Consider the following 23315-nt stretch of genomic DNA (forward strand, 5'->3'; position numbering starts at 1 on the left):
TGCACTTGCGCTGTGCTTGTGAAATCTCTTGTATTTAATATATCTTAGAAGGGGGCTCTTATCAGTTCCCATTTCCCATTTCCAAATTATCTTGTTCATTAGCCTGTGTGTGGAACTGTTTTGTGTTAACTTCCTCTGGCTGAACCCATTTACGATACTTCTACTAAAGCAGTTCACACTGTTTAAGCCCCATGCACTGTCAAGATAAGATCTCTTCCCACGGAAATGGCAGACAGCTTCTAACAGTATGCTGGAATGCTTGCTTTTTAGGTCTCGGTACTATCCGGTTCTGAGCGTAGCGAGATCTTATGTCTCTTAGAGGGGCTCTTCATCCCGCCTCTAATTTTGGCTCTCTCCCATTGGCTGGCTTCCTAAATGGAGGCCAGCCATTGGAGGAGAGAGCCGTTGCTCCAAATAGGCTCCGTCCTTTTCGGATTTGGGGGTGTGTTTGGTGTTCTTCTTTCCACTTTTTGGCCACGCCCATTCTGAGAACACTGAACACGCCCCCAAATCCGAAAAATCTTGGAGCTTAGCTGAAGCCATTTCAGCCTGACCACCACAGGAAGAACTGCCTTCTCCTCTCTACACTGCTGGGCGTGTGGTGAGGAGCCATGCCATTTCTGCCGTCTTGCCGTCATCCCCCCCCCCCCCTCCATTTTTTATTTGTTTCATAATTCATAGGAAGCGTGTAGTAGCTCGCCGATATTTGTATTAGCTAGACAGGGTGTAGTTTATCCCATGCATATTTAGCAAACTAGCAGTTCATTTTACATCCTCCTGTTGCCTTTGGGACGGGCACAACTCATTTTTATTGAATCCACCATTCCAAGATAGCGCCTGCTAGTTCTACCGCAGTCCGCCTCACACTGGGTCTCTGAGCTTGTTCCATGCTGATTGCGCTGCTTGGGAGTTGTTTACTCGTCTAATACCTGGGAGACAAATGGCTCCATCGATCCCCTTGTGGTTTCCTCATTTTTTTCGCTGTATCATAGCCACTCTAAGTTTGTTTTCGCTTGTTTACGAGTAGTTTCAGGGGTTTTGGACCAATCTAAGATGGCGCCTATGGTTGTTTGACGCGAGGTGGTCGTTTATGTTTATAACACCATTGGATTTGCGGTTGATATCACAAGTGAGACTCCAGGCGTGGCGACGCTATGGTTCTTGAATTACTGAGCTTGAAATTCCTTTCAATATTAGGTGGGTGAGTTGGCTTTTTTGTTATAGTCGTTAGTTTTTGCATCGTACTTCGTATCATGTATGGTAGTTCCCCAGCGTGGTAATAGCTACTTCTTTATTTCAGGATACTCTGGTGCACATTTAAAGACGTGTACATTGGAAGTGGCAGTAGTGCGGGTTGCAGCAACTTAGATGCTTGGTATAGGCGCATGCTACCGTTTATCAAGAGCGGGTGAGTGTTTGGTTTACCATTTGCGCAGTTTTTTATATCCGCTATTTTTCTATCAGCATATGCACACGCTTTTTTGACGAGTTTGCCATTCCCATTTATTCCTAGCTTTGAGTACGAGTGTATCTACTGCCCTCATAGCCGGCAGCTCGCTTCTTGAACTTTCCTTAGTGGCACAGGAATTTCGTGAAAAGCACAGCCAGGTACATTGCACGGCAGCAGTAGGAAGGTTTCTTTGAGTTTCAAGTGACTTCCCTGCTCTGCTCGCCTCCCCCCTTCTGTCGCGCTCTCGCCTCTTCCCCCCCCCCTGCTGCAGCTCTCCTCCGTCGTGCTCTGCCGCTCCCCGGCCCCCATCCCACCCGCCCGCCTCCTTAATCGAACCCAACACCCTCTCCCTCGCATCCGGTGCTCTCTTTTGGCATTAGTTCTCCCCACTGCAACACCTCTTGAGTTTCACATTCCTTCTCTCCAAGCCTGGACCACTATACTATAGGCAAGCCTTCTCTTACTCCCTGATGCGTTCGCCGTTTGGAGTAACACTCTATTCTAGAGGCCGACACTCTCGCCTCAAGCCTCACATCCCAGCAAGAAAATGACTCACCCCTGAAGCCTGACACGGACGTCTCTCGCAATCTAAAATTCTATGCCTGACACCCTCCTCCTCTATTGACCGGCAAAATCTCCTCCTAACACTCTCAGCTTCTATAGTTTGGCACACTCTCACTCCTACTGTAGCCCAGCTATTTCCCGCAGAGCCTGGCACTCCACCCAGGGCCCTGCAGTCTCCGCGGAGCTTTGCTGCTGCCCACATTACCGTGTGCCCCCGATCTCTTCACTGATCATTGTATGTGCCCGCTGGTTGCCCCCTGTGTCCGCCCACCTCCCCCTGCTCCCGCATCTCACCCTGCACTATGTCAAGCAAGCAGCAGCCATACAGGGCGCCCGAAGTGAGCTGCTGCGTCAAGTACTCCCTCTTCGCTTTCAACATCATCTTCTGGGTGAGTGTCCCGCGTGCATTGGGCGTTTTGTTTATTTCTTACCATTTTTAGAACGCGGACATGGCTCGAAGGCATCAGGGCGCTTTCCAACAGTAGCAGAATACAAGGGTACAGCAAGTTCCATCTACAATAATGACGTTCAGTTATGCTGCGACCAGATGTTTACTGTGTTGCCAGGTAGTTGCGTCCTTTGTGTGTGGGGGGCGGTGGGGGGTATGAGAGTCTGTTTTTGAGGGACATTGTTTTTGTGTGCATACCCGCCATGTGACCTCTTGTCACGTGCTCTATCTTTACCTTTATAGGATTTGCAGCGAGCGGTGGTTGCATGCCCGGACTTGCAGTTTTATGTTTAGAACAAGCATAAAGGGAGCGCCAGCATGTAAAGTGGATTATACCATCAGCACTTGGAAGTGTCTCACATGGCAATGGGCCCCCTGTGTGTGTTTTCATGCGTGTGCTCTGTGTCCCAAGGGGGGTGGGGGGCACCATGTGCTGTCTCTGTGGGAGGAATGTGCCTGTGGCAATAGCGTGCGAAAAACTGTGGGGGGGAGGGGGCAACCAGAGGTGTGAATCTGTTTGATATGTAAATTAGGAGTGTATTGCGTGTGTGAGGAGAGCTTGTGCTATGCATAGGAACAACGGATGTTTGTGTGGTGAGCATGCGCGCTGAGCTGCAGAGTGGCGTCGTGACTACTTGAGCCAGTCCTGGAGTTTTAGACAATTGTTGTATTCCCGGAGTTCTAGTTTATTTTTCAATATTTCAAGTACGTGTTCTAAAATCTCAACATACAGTGCTGTGAGATGTAAAAAAAAAAAGCATTGCCAACGGTAGTCGGCGTTAATGTGCTAATCTATGCAAATACAAGAATGTGGAATTGAGCTTTTCACGAATTGCAAGAACACATATTTGACACATTAAAGCCAGGCCTATTGGGTTTACCAAGACTGGGATAAAGTAGAAAGAACTGTTGATTTCTGTATAAAATGTATTTCGAGAACGTGAACTGACTGTGACAGTGTGGTGATTGACTATTCTTACATCTGAAAGTACATCCATGCATTCCAATGAACATATTTACAAACTGCTGGAATGATACAGCAAACTATTCACAGAAGTATGAGCGAGACAGCCATTTACGTGGGTAGCGCCAAAGGCCAATTTCTGTATATTTGTAAGAAATACCAATAGGGCCCGTCTGGTTTGTGTACAGAATGCGTACGGGTGGTCAGGAACTGAATGTGACAGTGTGATTTTTGAGCGTGTACTTTTCACTTGGAAAATAGGCCCTCATACATTCCAATAGAAACACTCACTAAAAAGCCAGGTGATACACCAAAGAGTCAATAGCATGAGGTGAGAGAAGCCAAATGCGACTCTAGGTGGGTTTTAAAGAATTGCTAACAATAAGACACGGAGACAACTGCTCTGTTAAGCCAGACCTAATAAACGTGACCGGCTGAAGGTAGCACACGTGACATGGGGCGCACTCGGCAGCTGTGTGGGAGCTGTTGTGAATGGCATGAACAGTGCGCTATTTGTGTGTGGGTAGTATGCGATGTGTGAGAAACACTGTTGTATGTGAGAGGGCCTATGTATGTAGGGTGCGGGGTACAGGCCTGGGGAATGCAGTGAAAGGGGCTCTGTCCACAGCGGTAGATGCTCTATTGTTATGTGGTGGAACAGTACATAGTCTCAAAAAGAAGTGTTTGTATGTTTGTTGTGCTGGCGTCAGCTGGGGGGAGGGGGTGGGAGTGCTGCGTGGAAATGGTGGAGCCTGTATCGTGGTTTAATTTCTCTGTCGTTGTACTGAGGTTGCGATTGACACTGAAATGTTAGCCAGTCTGAACTTTTCTTCGAGATGTACTGCACCCGATTAATATTTGGCGGGTGGTACACCGGCCCTGTTTGGAGGGGACGAGACTGGGGACAGACCACCCGCCCTCGCAGGGGCAGCGGCTGTAAGAGTTTTGGGTAGCACATGGGACGAGGGTGGTAGTTTACCTCATAGCCAAAAATGCTCATGAGCCTAGAGGTCGCCGTGCACAACTGAGTCGCTGTACTGTGTGTGGTTATGCTTTTGGCTCCCGTGAACATCTTTACCGTACACACCGCATAAATGCCCAGCACCTCATCTGCTGCACTGCCCTCTAGCACTGCACACCCTGTCTCTTCACGGAGTGGCTCTACACACAAGAGATCTGCTCGGCTTCTCCCCTCAGCTAACATCCTTTCTAGCATCTCATCCTCTGCTTATCCTCAACATTTCCCAACTGCCCAGCACTTCCTCTTCAGCACCAAGGTACTATCCGGTTCGTCAGAACCGGAAGTAGCGAGATCTTATGTTTCTTAGAGGGGCTTTTCATCCCGCCTCTAATTTTGGCTCTCTCCCATTGGCTGGCTTCCTAAATGGAGGCCAGCCATTGGAGGGGAGAGCCACCACTCCAAATAGGCTCCGTCCTTTTCGGATTTGGAGGTGTGTTCGGTGTTCTTCTTTCCACTTTTTAGCCACGACCACCGAACACGCCCCCAAATCCGAAAAGTTTGGAATCTTCCGTCGGCCATTATTTGGTTTCTCTTCCTATGAGGATAGTCTCGCTGTTCGTGGCTCCCGCTGTCCCCCCTCCTGCCCCCTCCCGCTGTTCCCGCCCCCTCCCACTGTTCGTGTCTGTCCGCTAATAGGATACATGGTGACGCTGCCGCCTTCCACCCACACTGGAGCCGCTTCCTCTGCTCTGACGCGGACACGGGCAGTCGGGTAAGTTTCTTTTTTTTTAAAATGTATTCCTCCCTCTGCCCTCCTCCGTCGCGCTCTCGCCTCTCCCCCCTCCCTCTGCTGCAGCTCTCCTCCGTCATGCTGTGCCGCTCCCCCGCCCCCACTCCTCCCTCCCGCCTCCTTAAAATTACGTTGTGACTTCCCTGCTCCGCTCGCCTCCCCCCTTCCCTCTTCCGTCGCGCTCTCGCCTCTCCCCCCCCCCCGCACTCCCCTGCTGCAGCTCTCCTCCGTCGTGCTCTGCAGCTCCTCGGCCCCCACTCCTCCCTCCCGCCTCCTTAAAATTATGTTGTGACCTCCCTGCTCCGCTCGCCTCCCCCCTTCCATCTTCCGTCGCGCTCTTGCGCCCCCCCCCCCCCCTGCAGCTCTCCTCCATCGTGCTCTGTCGCTCCCCGGCCCCCACCCCTCCCTGCCGCCTCCTTAAAATTATGTTGTGACCTGAGGTGCAGCCATGTCCCCCTTGGGGGGACCCAGTGGCGCGCGGTGCTCCGAGCAGGATGGTGTGTCATTGTACACTGGTGCAGTCGCTGCACTGCTCACTGCTCTCCGAGGGTGACGTGCATTGAGACCGCCTATTACTGTCAGTGTTTGTTCTATTTAGCATCCACAATGAACCCCTACTATGATTTGCATTTTCGATCGCAGTTTCAGAATTAGCAAAGAGTTGGTCCCATTGCGATTGCCCTCCGGATCTGGTATGCACTCGCACATTTTGCTTACTGCTACAGCTTCTGGTAGCTCGTTCGTACTCGTCAGACTCTTAGTATACGTTACAGGGATAGGTTTGGGTGTTTCCAGTCTGAATATTGATTGGTTTATTCATCTCTATGTGCCCTATGACATGCACCAATAGCTCAGACGAGGTACTTAAGAATCCACAGTAGATATATCTTCTAGTTCTGATCGTGAACAATTGATCCGTAGTCGCTGAAAAAATATGGGAACAATAGATTGTGTTGGTAAGCATAAACAGCTCGGATTTATTACAACACCTTCTTAAAACAATAATTTACCATCTGAGTTTACAGTAGTTTGATATAGTTTGCGTCCTAAGCAGTAGTCCTCTTCACCGGAAGTTAAAAAAACTCACGTTGCAGTTAAAACGAAAAAGTTATGCCCTGTACAGCGTTCTATACTCCAAATGTCTAACTATCAACAACTTTAATGATATGGTGGTGAACAAAATGTCCGCAGTGATGCGCAATATGGCACATAAGGGAATATGCTTATGAAACTCGAAACCATAATGTGTGCTTAGATTCACATACTATAATGAATCATAGAATGCAGATCCATATATGTTTCTAATAGTCACAATTATTTAGCTTTAATATAAAATGAGCATTTTAATGGAGTGACGACTCTAACATTGCTTTCATAAAGGTTTGGATTTTGTTTTTGTGTGGCTCATTAAGGTGAGCAGCCCTGAGAGGCGCAGCCATGTCCCCCTTGGGGGGACCCAGTGGCGCGCGGTGCTCCGAGCAGGATGGTGTGTCATTGTACACTGGTGCAGTCGCTGCACTGCTCACTGCTCTCTGAGGGTGACGTGCATTGAGACTGCCTATTACTGTCAGTGTTTGTTCTATTTAGCATCCACAATGAACCCCTACTATGATTTGCATTTTCGATCGCAGTTTAAGAATTAGCAAAGAGTTGGTCCCATTGCGATTGCCCTCCGGATCTGGTATGCATTCACACATTTTGCTTACTGCTACAGCTTCTGGTAGCTCGTTCGTACTCGTCAGACTCTTAGTATACGTTACAGGGATAGGTTTGGGAGTTTCCAGTCTGAATCAGGATTGGTTTATTCATCTCTATGTGCCCTAGTACTCGGTTTACCATCGTTGACGCCTTTTCTAGAAATTCAACACAAAATGGGATAGATTTGATTGGTTTCTGGAAAGTCTGGAAAGACTTGTGATTTCTTTCTCTCGTGTCCTGCTTCAATGCTCCCCTCCTCTAAACACACACCGCACCCATGCACTCCTTGTTGCTCCCTCATCTTTCCCCCCAACTTCGTCCATTGCTTCCCCGCCATATTTTCCCCGACTATTCTAACTCACTTTCACTCCCTTTCACTACCTTACTCTCTCTCTATCTCACTACATCACAACCTCACTCTGTTTCTATCTCACTACCTCAGAACATCCCTCTCCCTCACTACCTCACTCTTTCACTACCTGACTCTCTCGGTCTCTCACTACCTCACTCTCTATCTACCTCACTCTCTATCTACCTCACTCTCTCTCTCACTACCTCACTCTCTCTCTCTATTTCACCACCTCACTCTCTCTCTATCTCACGCCTCACTCTCTCTATCTCACTACCTCATTCTCTCTCTGCTAATGCAATAGGTCTCGCATATGGAAGCAATTAAGCTATTGCCAATATAAATGACAATGCCATTTATTTAGGGATACAAAAAAAATAAAAAATAATGAGCAATGCCAATAGCTCTACCTATAATATTGCCGAGACCATTGCATTGTAAATGCTTGTTATTACTTAGCTGTGTAAAGGTAACGCTTAAGCGTTAGAACATTTGTGGCATTTCCAATTCATGCCTCAGTACCTTTCTTTGCACTTTGTAGGCATTATCGGATTGATATTTTCAACGTTCTCTATTTGGTCATTCTGATCAAAGTCTAAATGTTGGAATAAATATTACATGTTAAAATTAAAGTTAATATAGAAGAGCGATGCTATATATTACTGCTTAACAGGCAGTCACAATTGCAGTTACCTTGCAGACAACAGGGACTTGATTTGAATTCCCAGAAGGCCTCAGATTTGCATCCATTAAGGAGGTCCAATGGGGGCTAACACTATAAATTAAGCAATCGGATAAAAGGTTACCATGACACAAATGCCGGACTTTACCTTTGAGAAAGGTCGTAATGACTGAAACGCGTTCAGTTGCTGCTCGGTTTGAATAAAGCAATGAAATCCCGAATCTGTGAGTGCGCCTTTCCTTCTTGGTGGAAGGAGTTGTGGGGATATGGTTGTAGATATGCTATGGAAACAAATGTGTTTTATCTATACTAATAACTTTCCATTGCATCTATACAATTCCATAAGAAAATGAAAAGCAATCTTATCTGTAAGTACATGTGTGTTTTATTAAGGTAAAAAAAGATATTTTGCCGAGGCCATTGGCAAGAATATATGATGTAGTTAATTGTATACCAGAAATAATGTAATTGTTTCCGTGTGGAAATTAAAATTTTAGAAGTAGATGTTTCTTAATTGTTACTGATTCTTTGATTTGTTTTTACAGAGAAACCGGAAGTCCAAGTAGACTATTTTCATCTCTAAAAGAACATATAATAGATAACCCAAAAGAAGTGCTGAAGCTAAGTGTTCCATCTCTGGTTTATGCTGTCCAGAACAATATGGCTTTCCTAGCTCTGAGTAATTTGGATGCAGCCATTTATCAGGTAGGCAATACAGTAATATTTAATTAGATAAGAAAGCATACATTATCTTCATTTGTTCCTCTTGTAATCATTAATTGCATATCTGTCATCGGGCTAAATTCTGCGCTGCATAGTTAACCTCCTTAGCTGGTAACTTACAATCACAGTGGCTGGTAGTATACCCTCACCTGGGGGCCTTAATCATGGCTGAGACCCTGGGAGGAGTTACATACCTTTAAAGTTGCTGGCAGATAACAGTTGGAACCTGTTGATAAGCAAAAGTCTCTAGACACAGCCCTGCCCCTGGCATACATTTTAATACATGAGGGTTAGTGGAGCCACGTGGTATGCACTCTATAATAATGCAGGCATTCATTATTTCATTCATTTTGATGTTTTGTGCCTAGTGGCCACGTCGCACCCTATGACTAATATGCATATACCGCAGAGCCACTCGTGCTTTGCTACATGGAAGTAAAGCCATACCTTACTTTTTATTGCAAACTGTCAGTCCTTCAGCCTGTTCTGACGTTTTGAATGCCTATGGTATATATTTAGGCCTGCGATTACAGCCTTTTCTGTAGAGGCTGAAACTCATACCTTGAAGTCCAGGTCTATCTCCCGCAGGCTCTTCAAATATGTGCGCAAAAAGTAAAGAGTGGCGAGTTTCTCTGGGAAGACAGATGGCACTTCTTTCTCCAACTCTTCATTGATTTTACATTGTGACACTGAGTCTTGCGTCGATGTATACAGATTCAGCACAATGGACAAGGCCTTCTCTGTACTATAGATTTGAAGGCGTTCAACTTATCGATGGATTGTACAATACCTGCCTCCCAGGAACCGTGGTCTGTGTTGTCCCCAGTAGAGGATGAAGGCACTACTCGGACAGCTGAGATGGCAGGGGCTGAGTTTCCTTGTATGGGTCTCTATGTGTTGGGCCCATATGTTGTGAGTCGCTGTGACCACTGTCTCCCCCCCAACCTTTGATAGACGTAGATGAGGAATACTATATTGCATAAACAGTGTGGTTGTAACTGTCTCCGTCCCGCTTGGTTTTACTCAGGTTTTGTTCTTTAAATGTATGGTTGTGCTATGATTGTACTATGTACTTGGACAGCTTTAAAAATGTGTCACCGGATCTGACGTGGAATAGATGTTGCTCTGATTGCACTTGAACCATGTGTACTTTATTGATGAACCTTCTCATGTCCTGGTTTCAATAAAAACAAGTTAAAAAAAAGATTTGAAAAGATATCCTTTTCCTGAAAATAACTGTCTTGGAATCAGCTGATCCTGTTCAAGTATTTGATAATTCAGAAGGTGAAAGAATGCGGATCTTTCCCCCTTCAGGGTCCTGCCACCCCTAACATTATTAGGTCAAATGTGAAGAGAACACAGATAGAGGCCTCCTATAGTTACCTTTATTATAGTCGAGGATGAGGTGGCAAAGGCAATTGCCCACATGCATCAAACTCCCGTTTTGCGTTTCCAAATTTGCGATTTTTACAGAATCGCAAATAAGGAATCGCAAAACGGGATGCATCATTGAAAGTGCATAATATTTGCGATTCGGTAAAAATCGCACTTTTTACCGATTCGCAAATATTATGCGAATTCAAAATTGCGAATTCGCTATTCCCATTGATTCCTATGGGCCAAAAGGCCCATAGGAATCAATGGAAATTGCGAATTCGCAATTTTGAATTCGCAAATGTTGATGGATTCCATGGGTGCAAGGGGGGGGGGTCCAAAGGACCCCCCCTGCACCCCTGAAATGTATTTTAAAATAGATGTTTCACACACACATGTCCTAAAGACATGTGTGTCTGTAACATGACAGTGTTTAAAATGCAAATTAGAGCATTTTAAACATTTTTCGCAAATTACCACGAGGTTCTACCTCGTGGTAATTTGCACTTGCAATCTTCAAGATCGCAATTTTTAAAAGAATGATGCATTGCATTTAAGGAATCGCAAAATTGCGATTCCTTAAATGCAATCGCATTTTAGAAAATCGCAAAATTAGCGATTTTCAACTAAAACCAATGATGCATCTCAAAAAGCATTTTTGGAATCGCAAACGGCCGATTTTAAGGAATCGCACCGTTTGCGACTCCAAAAATGCTTGATGCATGTGGGCAATTGTGTTTTAAAATGTTGACATTGAGAAGAATGTGATTATTAAGTTACCTTTGAGTGGGTTTTATGTAGTATTTTTATTGCACTTACTGCAAACTCATTCCCTCTAGGTACCTTTACAGCCACATCTGAATGTATGACCAGAAAAAAGATAAGATGCCAGAGATTAGCTAAGCAAAAATACATTAACATATCTTGAAGCAGATAAGGTTAAGCAAAGAAGCTGTTCACCCTTTGTATGAATGCACGTTGAAATGCCATTTGACCTTGACACATGTATAGCATCTAACATTTTAGAAGCCTTTTATATGCAGAGCACGAGGTCTCCCAAACCTGTTAAACTCGTAACAATATGCCTTGAAATAGGAGGCTGGCCCTGACTTGGAGCCAGTAAGATCTGCACAATGCTGACACCAAGAGTATCCGTCTCTTTCCAAACACCACACAGCCACCAGTTTGTATCTTTCTTCAGTTAAGTACATTTATGTGAAGCTAGCGTATTCAAAATGGTTTTAGCGAACCTGCATGCTATCTGTGTGTCTTCGAGTTATTGTAGATTAGGTGTTCTTTACCTCATTTAAAAAAATCATATAGCCCATGAGAATTGAGCTTGTCACAGCAGTCACATGTTCTTCAAAGTAAATTCCATGGATGTAGAAAAGATTGCTATGTAACTCGTTTCTTCCCCTAATTTTTAGATGTCTCTGACTCTACGGCACGCACTTTAAGGCGTTAAATTCATATGCATTTTATTTGAGCAAGTCGAGCTGTTTCGGATCTATCACCGGAAGACAGCTGTCTATTCGCTTACTAGTTAAACGTTAACATCCTTGAGCAGAAATGATTAACAGGGGAAGATGCTAGTCCAATGCTATTGATCGATCACTTGGTGTTATTGCCATATTGATTGAGATTTTGTCATTCTTTCCCAGTGAGTATGGCTGATCTGTCAGTCTACATGCACAAAAATAAAATTGTAATTGTGAGCTTTTTTTCTGTATCAATCAAGCCCCCCTAATGATTTTGATGCACCTCACCGTGCACAGTAATAGCAGCAAACAAAGGTAGGGCTGCTGGAAAGCATAGTCTCAGGTGACCACCATTGTCCGATCAGTCAGTGTGGTGCTGATGCTGAAGACTGGTCGGCCACAAGGGCATCTTAGTACATCTCCCGGTGCATTGCCCCAAACCGTCCAACTTTTGGACAAACAATTGATCTTGACTAAAGCACTGGCTAGGTGGTCCCTTACTTCCCAGCGTACACAATATTGGGTCTTCCCAATATAAAGACATTTCCTCTTCACTCACTTCTAGACTAACAAATGGCCCTGACTGTATGTACAATGCACCAGGTAATTCTCTCTTACTGAGGGTAGGGTAAAATTCCAAAACATCAAATAAGGGCTCCACTGCCTGCGGGAACTGATGAACATAGAGAAGCTGGCACTGACGTCCCACATGCCGATAAAGAGATAGCTGTAGTATGGGCTCCCTTTATGAAATACCTCTGTGCGGAGTGTAGAGAGCTCATGTGCCCAGGACGCCTGAAAGTGCTACATATTTTATTTACATATTTTAAATCTGTCTGCAAAGACCCTTACTAGTGCACACTACGCTGCAGCCGCAGGTGGGTTATAAAGACAAGAAACATCCATTTGGTGGAGTGTGTTATCCTACTTAGGATTGAGAGGGTGAGGTTGTTAACTGGAAACCGTATAGGGCAACAACTGGAAACCGTATATGGCAAGCTGAGCTTTTGGTTGTAGGCTATACTGTAGTGTCCCTGACTCTTGAAAATGCCAATAAAGAATGGGGATCCATAAAGTCATTGTGGTTAAATGTGTATGGCACTGGGAAATGCCTTTGTTCTGCCTCTAGTCAAGTGTTGAAGAAAGCAGGTAGGAGATTGCGAAGCTGCGTGCTGCCTTTCTGTCACAAAATGGGCACCCAGCGATTTGACCACACCCACCTATTTCTTGTCAACACCGTGATATTCACAAGGCCTGCCAGGACCCTAATTGTTGAACACAGTGCAGTTGTATGCGAGCAAGAACTGCATATGGTTAAAAAATATAAATTAAACATTTTATTTAAAAAAATTCTGAGTGACAATGTCCCTCATGGCAAGAGAAAAGCTCCCATTTGATACCAGATGGCTTATCCATTTCTCAGTTTAATAGTGTAAATCTATATACATCACAAAACCAAACCACAAGTGTCCATGTAATATTCAACTGTGTGGTTTGTATTCCAATTGTTTGCTTGAATCGAAATTTGCCTAGCATTTGTAACGGTAAGTTTCAATTCTATTAAGGACACGGAGGCGAGGATTATGCTTTTCCTTCTTCGCATTTATTACCATCTTGAAAAACACAGCAGCCTTAGAAAAGCTCATAATGCAGAAAAAATGCTTAAAACCAACAATAAAGCATTTTAGCCATATAACTCAAGAAAAAAATGTCTCTGGGACTACAACTCCCATCATAACAATATAACAGTCCAAACGGAGTCCTTCCTCCATGTCCACACTCCACAGATAGGCAGTCCCTTCTCCATGTTCCTCCTCTTTCTTCGCTGCTTCCGCAGCCAGTTAAGTGTTTTTTTCTCTCTCCCGCTCTCAGAATGTGATTGTTGGGTGTTTATGCTACTTTGTGCACTGTTTTGCTTAACGTTTGTTGGGGCTATGGGTCTCTGGTGACTTCTTCGTTTCAGAGCCCCATTTGAGTCACGGAAGCGCCGTTTCGCTTCCTTCGCGACTGTGCCCGGTGTGTTGTTGCGGTGACGCAGTCACCCGCTAGGGGGCGCGGCCGCGTCTCGTTGGTCTCCGGCGCGAGTTCTCCTCACAGAGGAGCCGCGCTGAGGAGACCAACCGCCGCGGAGCCGAGCCCTCGAGCCTGTCTCACCTAACGCCCGTTTATCGGGTCTGTATTGTTTTGCCCCATACTTTGAACGCCCCAGCAGGGGTCTGTATTGCGGTGTTCTGCCGCGTTGACGCCGACCTGGCAGATTTCAACACTCGTGTTGTGTGGTGTGGCAGCGCGCAGTGAGACAGTCGACCTGGTCCCCCTGGGGTGGGTCTGCGCGCTGGGGGTTGCGAGTGTGCCCTAATTTTGCCAGTCCCTGGCATCCAAAACTGCTGCAGTCCTCCGGTCTGCCCTAATTCTAACTAATACCCAGACTATTGGGTAGAGTGTCAATCCCTTAAGCTACCTTTGGGCAGCATGGAGGACGATTATTATGAGGATGACTCCCACTCATATTTACAAGATGAGGAGTTTTACCAAGCTGTAGACAGCTCTATCTACCGCTGTGTCACGGAAGTGGTGACCCAGGAAAAGCATAATCTGAGCCTCCGGTCCTGCCATAGAATTATGTAGTTTTGTGGAAAGTAGTCGGATTAATAAGTCAATACATGTATTTTAGAAAATAAAAAGATGCAACAAAAAAAGGTTAAATCTATACATTTTTCTTGGCTTTGAAGGGCTGCTTGCCTCCGCCATTCAACATAAACTATGTAAGATCCAGTCAATTATCGATATTGCCCCTGCTCTTTAATTCAGTTGTTGCTGATACTCATTTCTAATAGTATAGCTACCATAAGGTACTTTATGTCCCTGCCAATGGGAGGAAGTGTCCTCTTTAACAAAAGGCATTTACCAGAGTTGTATTCAGGCTCATGATTTTTCTATTCTCATACAAGTGGCATAGAGTGAACAATTATATGAATATTGCTACATGGTCAAGGAGATAAATTGTGGAGGCCAGCATAAAGAATGAAAGAGGGAGGGCCAAGGTGGGAAATTTGCACGTGTAGGAAAACACTTAAGATGTCTTGAGAAAGGAGGTCCAATGTGGGGCCATCATCAGGTAATCAGTAATGTAGCTAAGGGAGCATAGGGGTAAATTTAAGCTATGGGGGGAAAAGGATGATGCAATTCATCAGTGCAATACAGGCAGATAATTAGTTGTAGAATGGCCGAAACTGGCCTCATTTAGGAGAGTGATTCTAATAAAAAACAAAAATGTAAAGCCATAACTTGCTAGCGAAGCCAGAATATTACAATTTGGCCAAGAAAGTATAAAGGACCCTATAGGTACAAAATTGCACCAGTAGCAAGGAAATTAAATAAACAAGCCACTTGTGCCGCCGGACCCTCACTTTTAATATGGGAAAAAGTGACATACTGGCAGCGCAAGTAGCTTGTAAATAACACCCCAGGGACGCTATGGTCCCTCTGCCACCAAGACAAGCGGGCGCCAGATCTGAAGGAAACACTCATTTTAAGATATCAAATTCTTAAATGGCGGTTGCTCCGATTTGCATGTTTCGCCTGAAGTGTCTTTGCTGGTCTTGGCCTGCCTCAGTTTCGAAGTGGCTCATATGAGGAATAAAATAGTGCGCTCTGAGAGGGGTCATCCGGTAATGACGTCAGGCTGCATCTCAAACCCCAATCAGTCGTCACCAAACACAACATGTCAGAATGCGCAGTGCGTATGGTTAGTGGGGTGCGTGAATGGGCAAAGAGAACAATTGCTTCTCTGCACTGGATGGCGCCATGAGGGCGAAATGGAATTCAAATCTAATTCAGCCGCTCTGTGGAGTCTATAGGCAGAACGACTCATAAATAGATGTCAGTACATACATTGACGCGTACCTTGTCAGTGCAATTCTGCCTTTTGTCCTGGACATAAACTTGGAAGTGTTCTAGTCTCAGAGCATCCCGAAAAACTCTGCAAGGATCTGTTTCTCTGAGGCTTCTCGGCGCTGTATGTGCATTAAATGCTAGGTTCTCACCAAGGAAACTGCAGAAGCGCTAGCTTCATAGCTACTGGGGAAATGGTCTTAGAGGCAACACCGGAAGCTGCTTCCTTTTACGGTCATTAGATTAATCGTAAAAAATGCAGAGAATCATTCCACTTCGATAGCTAGATGTACAGGATTGATAAATAGACAGGGGGCAGAGAGAGAGAGAGAGAGACAGACAGATGGAGCTGATGGACGAAAATTTGACATTTAAGCAGCGTCTGTGGCAGGACAAGTGCTAAAGGCAATATTTCCTGTACTCCGTTATCTTCCTTCACACTATCTACTACTAACTAGGTAAATTTACGATATACTCACAGCCTACGTCAAAACCTTCTACAGAGCACTGTCCATAGCTGATTATCTGCAAATCCGATGGAATGGCTTGCCCTGCCAGTGCCTGCCCAGACAGCGCCTAATTTCTGCTGGTTTTGACAGGTCTGCACTCATTTGTAGGGACTGGGGCTTATTTTCATTATCAGCCCTTGACTCAGAGAGAGAGAGAGAAAGCCAGAAAAGGAAGTAGGAAGAAAAAAGAAAGGAACGCAGTGCAAAGGAAGAAAAACAGAATAATAGAAAAAGAGGGACACAGGAAGGAAGAGAAAGCTAGGAAAACAGAGAAATTAGAGGAAACATGAGAAAAGAAGGGCCAGAAAGTAGAAGAAAGAAGGGGGAGACGGGGAAAGGAAAGCAGAGCAGAAAGAGAAAAATCTAGAAAAGGGGGCGCATAAGAAGACGGTGACAAAGGGAAGAAGAGAAAGATAGAAAGCAGTATCCAGGGAAGAAAGAAGGATGAAGAAAAGATAGGAAAACAGTTCACATTGAGAAGCAAGGATGATTAGAAGGGTAGGAATATAGTGACAAGAGAAAGATAAAACAACAGTGACAAAGAGAACAAGCTCTCGGCATTGCGTGGCGGGGGAACGGATTCCTTGTGTTTAAGAGCTTGCAGGAGTAGCGGCTCCTTTATCAAGCTCTCGGCAATGCGTGGCGGGGGAGCGGATTCCTTTGAAGTCTGATGCCTAGGCTCACAAGCTGACAGATGGTGTGCTATGTGCACACGCCCGGCTCACATGCACTGTAGGCAATCCACCTTTGGGTGCATTTTTGAGAGCCCTTACTTTATATCTCGCCAAGCCTCCCTAACGGGATGGCTTAGGCGAGACCTAAAAATGAAAGGGGAGAGGGGTTCCGAGTGCCGGAAATGGCATGGATAAGCCTGGGTCACAGTGGATAATGATAGGTGAAGTGTTTGACATTTAAAAGTACTGTAGATAGCCCATTGAAAATCTACACAAAAATATGCCAGTCCAGCAGCTGGTAACTGAGATGGCGAATACATTGCACAAATTGTAAACATCCACAAAAGGAATTTCCTAATCCCCCAGGAAGGATCTAACGGGATAAGTAAGCCTGCTGAGGAAAGGGTAAAGCCTGTGAACCAACACGTTTTTGGGTGTAGGGCAACTCGAGTTGGTGCAAAACTGACCAACCAAGGTTGTAATAAGGCAAAGGCAAGGAAAACATTAAACAGTTACAAGACCAACCAAAAAAGGTGTCAGCCAAGGATATAGCTTAAACCATCAGAATCCGGTTCGCTGAGCCGTGAGGAGTCTATTCAGGGCACAGAGAGTGTGTATTGTCCAGAAGGCAGAGATTACAAAGAACAACACCACGTCTGGCATTAGACCGAGTCACCTGGACATTTAAGTGAAGTGCGTAAGCTTCCTACCCTGCGCATAACGTCTCATCTGTCACAACATCCGCATGGGTACACAAAATGATTCAAAGAGGTAACAGAAGTCAGGGGTGCATCTGGTGACATATCGTGATCAAATTGTTAGTGAACATCCATAAGAAAGGATGATCGCTAACCAGGACTACTTCGCAAGGAATCATGTGGGTGTAGAGGCGGGAAGAAAGAAATATGACGAGGAGGGAATGATATGTGAAAAGGCAATGCAATAGATGCAGCAATAATGAGAACTTGAAAATCGTTGACTATCCCAACTCTGTTCCAATTCTCAATGTTATTAAAGACAGAGAGATGTTACTCACAGGCCCGAAGTAGCCTTTTCACATAGGGCTAAACAATTTGTGGCACGTTCAGATTGATGTGTAGGTGAGGGGCTAAATAATACAGTGGATAACTATTAGACAAGAAGCAATCTGGTCTGGGTTTGTCACGGAGTTTAAAACCAGTAAATGAAGAAAAATCTAAAAATTATATCAGTATTTTGAGAGAAAGAAGAAAATCACAAAATAACAAGGCGCAGTCTGAATTTGTAAGCAGAAAGCAATTATCTATAGCCCATAGAATGTCATTATTCCATCATGTTTTAAACCTTTATTAAAGAATTGCATAGCGTTATCCACCCACATTAATTTTTGTTTATAGTAACTTTAGATCGCCACCTCTAGTTGGTAGTGTGACTAGTTCAGTTACTTGCCACCTAAGATCTGTTTCTTTGTGATCTACGTAAACGTAGTGTAACACTAAGAGGGCATTTTATGCGGAGCACCATAAATTGCTTTTATGTTGGGTGATACGATGTTTGATTTTCTGCATAGCCTGATCAATATAAGTAAGGTTGCAAGGACACCAACACCAAATATCTTAAAGTACATTAGATGACTTACAGTTGCTATATTGTATCAAGGTCTGGGTATTGGTACTTACCTTGGTGTCCATAGTGTAGCAACAGAAAAGACAATTTCGACATTGTAGTGTTCAGTCACTGGGGTCAGACCCCCAAATGTTCTTAAGAGTTTCATTTTTAGGCTTTCATCATTTCATCTTAAGGCTTCTAGCAGTGGATTTGACCAAATGGTTGCGCAGATTGTTTTCTCATTTAAAGGAAAATAATGGTAGCTCTGTTATAAGGCTCCCTGTCGTCAAGATAGACCAATGTTTTCTGATAATCTTGGTGACCTTGCTTGAATCGGAGTTAAAGGTGGTGACGCAAGGAATGCAAAAATGATCTGTTGAATTACGTGAGGCTAGTAATGTGATCTGGAAAGAAGGTGTTTGGGGTAACCCCTGCCATTTAAGTTTTTTTTTTTAGAGAGAACTGAGTCTTCTCGAATTCCATTAGCAATTTCTATGAATACGTAAAAAGTAGCCGAATGGTAAACAATTTGTGATCCCCCAAGGTTGATTACTGTATAGTAGCAACATATTGCGTTCAGTAGGTTTACTGTGCTAACAGGTTCCAAGTTCACCATCAAACAATCCTACAGGTGCCAAGTTCACCATCAAACAATCCTATTTGTAATCGTATGGAAATGTATGGTGTTCATGAATGCCATAAAGCCTGTTAAAAACAAAGAACAAGGGCATCAGTAGTGCACCTCCAGATCAATAAAATATCAAGTATTTGAAATAGGAGAATCAGGCCGGGGCATAACACTACCTTGTGAACTTCACTCCATTCGCCCCCTGCATCCACCCCCCCCCCCCCCCCCCCCCCCGAGCAGCGAGCCCAAGATAGTGGTACCAATCCGTGCCGACTGTCCTTGGACCGCTTTGAAGCAGTGGGAGAGCCCTCTTGAGTGTGACAGCAGTAAATTCCGTGACATTGCCAGTGGCCGCAGAAAGGATTGCTGGATTTGGGGGACGGAAGAAAACCGATGCCCTCAAGGGGAACAGTGGTCGAAGTGAGAAAAAATAAGTAGGGGAACTGTGGATGGAGCACCAGGAGGCGGGAATAACCAGAGGGTTGGGACAGTGGGCAGAGTCAGAGGTGTGGATAAAAAAAAAAAACATACCAATTTTTTTGTATGTTTGGCATTTTACTGACTGACAGTTACAGTTTATAACGTTATTTAATACAACCAATGGATACACCATATTTAAACTCAGACACCATGCGCTACAGACTTGCAAGCTGACCCAATTTGCAGTGCTAATGTTAGCACCACAGATCCCAGAATGCATTTATTGCTTAAACTAATGCAGCTGGACTAGTTACCATTATTCCCCGGTAGGCCCACCTTTCAGTATATATATTTACCGGCTATTGCTGGTCTCCCTAAGCAAGTGAGGGTGACTATGAGTGTCGCAAACCGTGACCAAGATGCATTATGAAAGCAGTGCGTGTCCCAGAAGGACAGCAGAAGATGTCACTCATCTGGCTTATGGTGATAGAGCACCGTAAAAGGGTGAAGGATTTCTGGGTTATAAAGTCTAAATTAAAATGAGAAATTATGCGGTATAACACAGTGCATCCTGTGACATTATTAGTTTCCCATGATGTTATTTTAGCACTAATGAATACTGCCAGGGTGTAAATTTCAATTTGTTATTACCAGTGTAATATAATTCGAATGCTGCAATCAGTAACTAAAGTTGATTGGGTAAGCTTTACAAAATGTCTAACACTTTGCGACATCACATTGGGCGCTTTCTATTACGAATCTCACATCGGCTCGAGCTAGAAACAAAATTGTTTTCGGTCAGAGCTGTATATTATGCCGGAGATGGCCAAATATTTTTCATAATTATGAGGGAAATCTCCACACCAGCACAATCACACACTTCCACGAGCCAGAAAAAATGAACTGGATTGAGTAGTAATGTAGTTGACCTCGACCCCACATAATCCAAAACTTGTAGATTTTATCAAACAAACTTCAACAAGCATTTGCAATACAATAGGTCTCGCATTCACAAGATTTTGAGCTATTGGCATTAGAAATGACAATGCCTTTTATTTATGTTTTTAAAAAAACGTGCAATAAGGTGTTGTCATTTACAATACCAATAGGTCAAAGTTTAGAAAATATGAGACCTATTGCATTGTAAATGCTTGTTTTTTAAAGCGCCTAGGTTTGGGCATTGTCTGCCAGGAATTCTACATGGAGTGCTTTTCCTTTCTTTGTGGCGTCATCAGAGGCCGAAAATAAAGGGCAGATGAGGGCAAGTGTGATGCCTAAAATGCATCCTGGTGTGACCATTGTATAGGTCAGAGTGAGAGCAGGCAGGGGGCCTCCTCGCTAAATTAGGTGTAAATAGCACTCTAGGCCACCAAAGGTTGGCGTTTTCGAGTGCTGGTTAATTACTCCTTCAGTGTTGCTTTCCAGGCCCCTGCCCCCAGGTACAGAGGATGAGAGGGAGGAGGTTGTGGCCGCTGTAGACGCCATCCTTAATGTGCAAAGCACAGGACTGGCCGATCGCACAACATTGTTTAAATTTGGACCATTCCTGCCGTCCTGGGACGCATTTTTAAAATACAGAAGTAGGGGAACGGACTGTGTCAAATTTAAAAAGTAGGGGCACGCCGTGCCCTTCCGATCCCGCCCACTTTTACCACTAAAGGGGAAACATCCTTAACAACGAAGTATAAAGTACGACTTACCTGAACAACGAAATCCCAACTGTTCTGCCCTGACCTTTTGGGGCCACTAGTGGCCTCAGTGACTTGGCGCCCTTGCGCGGGGGTTGGCAGCGCGCAGCAGCACAGAAGACGCCGACACAGGGTCACTGTCGGAAGTGACGTGCACGAGCGCGCGCCCTCCTTTTATTGTACGCCGCAGGCCACCCCTGGCCTGCGGGTGCATGGGTGCGTGTACGTGCGGAACACTAGAGCGTTACAGGACACTACATCCCTCTCCAACTTGCAAATGTTCTTTTTTTTTTTCTAACTGCTAACAAGAAAAACAGATTCAGTCTTATAACATGTGATATGAGAATGCCTGGGTACTTGCGTGTCCCTTGATGTTGGGCTCAGGACATCAGCCGGCAGGCATAGTCTTTCAGCATCCGGCTCGGTTGGGGGTTAGGCCTCAGATTGTATTTTCGGGCGTTGCCCCTACCACCTTCATTAGTCTGGTAGGTGTCTCTGTTTGCAGCCGCCGGTGTTTGGGGCGCTGCCACTGAGTCACGTTCTTCCGCTCGACATTCGGGGACATTGACGTTTTCTTCGTCGGTTGTCGCCACTCCATTGGGTCGGGTTTCCTCTCCTGCCGCTTCCGGTCGCTGACTGGACTCCTGCAGAAGTGCCTTGAACCACGAGGTGTTTCGTGATATTTCCTCTCTTCCTCTTTTGGCTGTGACCATGGTACCTTTGGTGGACGTGACGGTCCACGGGCCTGGTTCGTATCGAGTTTGGAACTTCCCACCAGGACGTCGGTTGCGAATGATTACTCGGGTCCCCGGGCTGAGGCTTCTCGGCTGGGCCCTCCTGTACGTACTGGCACGTCGGTTTTCTTGTCGCCTCCGTAACTGGGCTTCTTCCAAGTCAGCCGGGGGTGGCGCCCATCCTGGCGCCGTTGGGAGGAGGTCTCTCCGTGGTCCTTGGAACATCAGGGTCCATGGGCTCCTTTGTGTCGCGCAGTGGGGTGTGCCTCTGTATTCCCTCAGGAATTCGTGTAGTCTTTGCTCGGGATCAGCTTGTTCCACCAGAGCGATTCGGAATACTTTATTGAGAGTCCGCATAAACCTCTCCACGTCTCCGTTTGCTTGTGGCCACTGAGGGGTAATGCGGCGGTGTTGAATTCCCCGGGTCGTGAGGAACGTGGCGAATTCTGCCCCTTGGAACGGCGGCCCATTGTCGCTTCGGATCTCCGACGGGTAACCGAACATTGAGAAGATCTTTTCTAGCGCTGGTCCCACATGAGCAAATGCCGTTGAGACAACTCTCTCCACTACTGGATATTTAGAGTAGGAGTCAATGGCTACCAGTGTATGTCCTTCTCCCGGAAAGCTTCCGAAGTCTATACTGATTTTGGTCCAAGGGGAGGTGCAGGCCTCTTCTGTGATTATTGGCACGGGTCTCTCCAGGTCACTGGTCAGCTGACAGGCCATGCACCCTCGTACGTATCCTTCCACCCTAGTTTCCAAATCTGGAAACTAGACCTTTTCTCTCATCCGCGCCTTCATTTTCGTCGAGCCTTGATGTCCTCCGTGGGCCAATTGTATTGCCCGGTGTCTCAGGCTATGGGGTATGACCAGTCGTGAGCCCCTCAATAGCACTCCGTCTTCCGTGGCACTCAACTCGTGCCGGATTCGCCAGAATCTTGTGAGTGATTCTTTGTCTTCCGCGCCCCAGGATGTGGGCGGGCGCAGGTATTCTGTCCACGATCCATCCTGTACTGCCTGGATGGTCCTCCGGTACACATTATCGTCTGTCGCGGCTCCTTTTATTTCATCTATGGTCATGCTGTTCGGGCATGACGCAATGGCCACCCACTGAGCGTACTCCTCGCGGTCATCCTCCATTGATTCACGTTCCTGTGGGGAGGGGTGGCGTGACAGATAGTCCGCAGGATTCTTGCCTCCAGGGCGATAGGTGACTTCCATCTCGTAGGACTGTAGTTGTATCACCCACCGTTCGATGCGAGGTGGAGGGTGTGGAGCGGTTCCTTTGAAGAGGGACACTAGCGGTTGGTGGTCAGTGACCATTACAAACGGGTGTCCTTGTAAGTAAAGGTGGAAGTGGCCACAGGCCCACTTAATAGCAAGAGCCTCCCTCTTGATTTGGGCATATCTGTCTCCGTCGGGGTCAGGGCCTTGCTGGCGAACGCTAGCGCCGTTGGCCGGGTTCATGTTCTTGGGTCAGGACCGCGCTGAGTCCCACCGGGCTGGCGTCCACGATCACCTCTGTACGCTTCTTGGGGTCGAAGTAGGACAGCGTGGCCTTTTCCAAAAGCGCCTCTTTGATCCCCCGGAAGGCCTCTTCTTCCTTCGGGCCCCACTGCCACGAGACATCCGTCTTTGTCAGCGCTCGCAGCGGTTCACTCCTGGTGGCCAGACCCGGTATGAACCGGCCACAGTATGTG

General features: G+C 45.8%; 1 protein-coding gene across 1 annotated transcript in view; it reads left to right on the forward strand.

Annotated features, from left to right (window-relative positions):
• The window catches only part of SLC35A1 (solute carrier family 35 member A1), a 259775-nt gene that overhangs the window by 124607 nt on the left and 111853 nt on the right, over positions 1 to 23315 (forward strand). The window contains exon 3 of the mRNA XM_086926597.1: positions 8452 to 8611. Within this exon, the coding sequence (XP_086782723.1) occupies positions 8452 to 8611 (160 nt within the window). The remainder of the gene's footprint in view (positions 1 to 8451; positions 8612 to 23315) is intronic.

Source organism: Lissotriton vulgaris, chromosome 6, assembly GCF_964263255.1.
Source record: "Lissotriton vulgaris chromosome 6, aLisVul1.2, whole genome shotgun sequence".
Lineage (NCBI taxonomy): Eukaryota > Metazoa > Chordata > Amphibia > Caudata > Salamandridae > Lissotriton > Lissotriton vulgaris.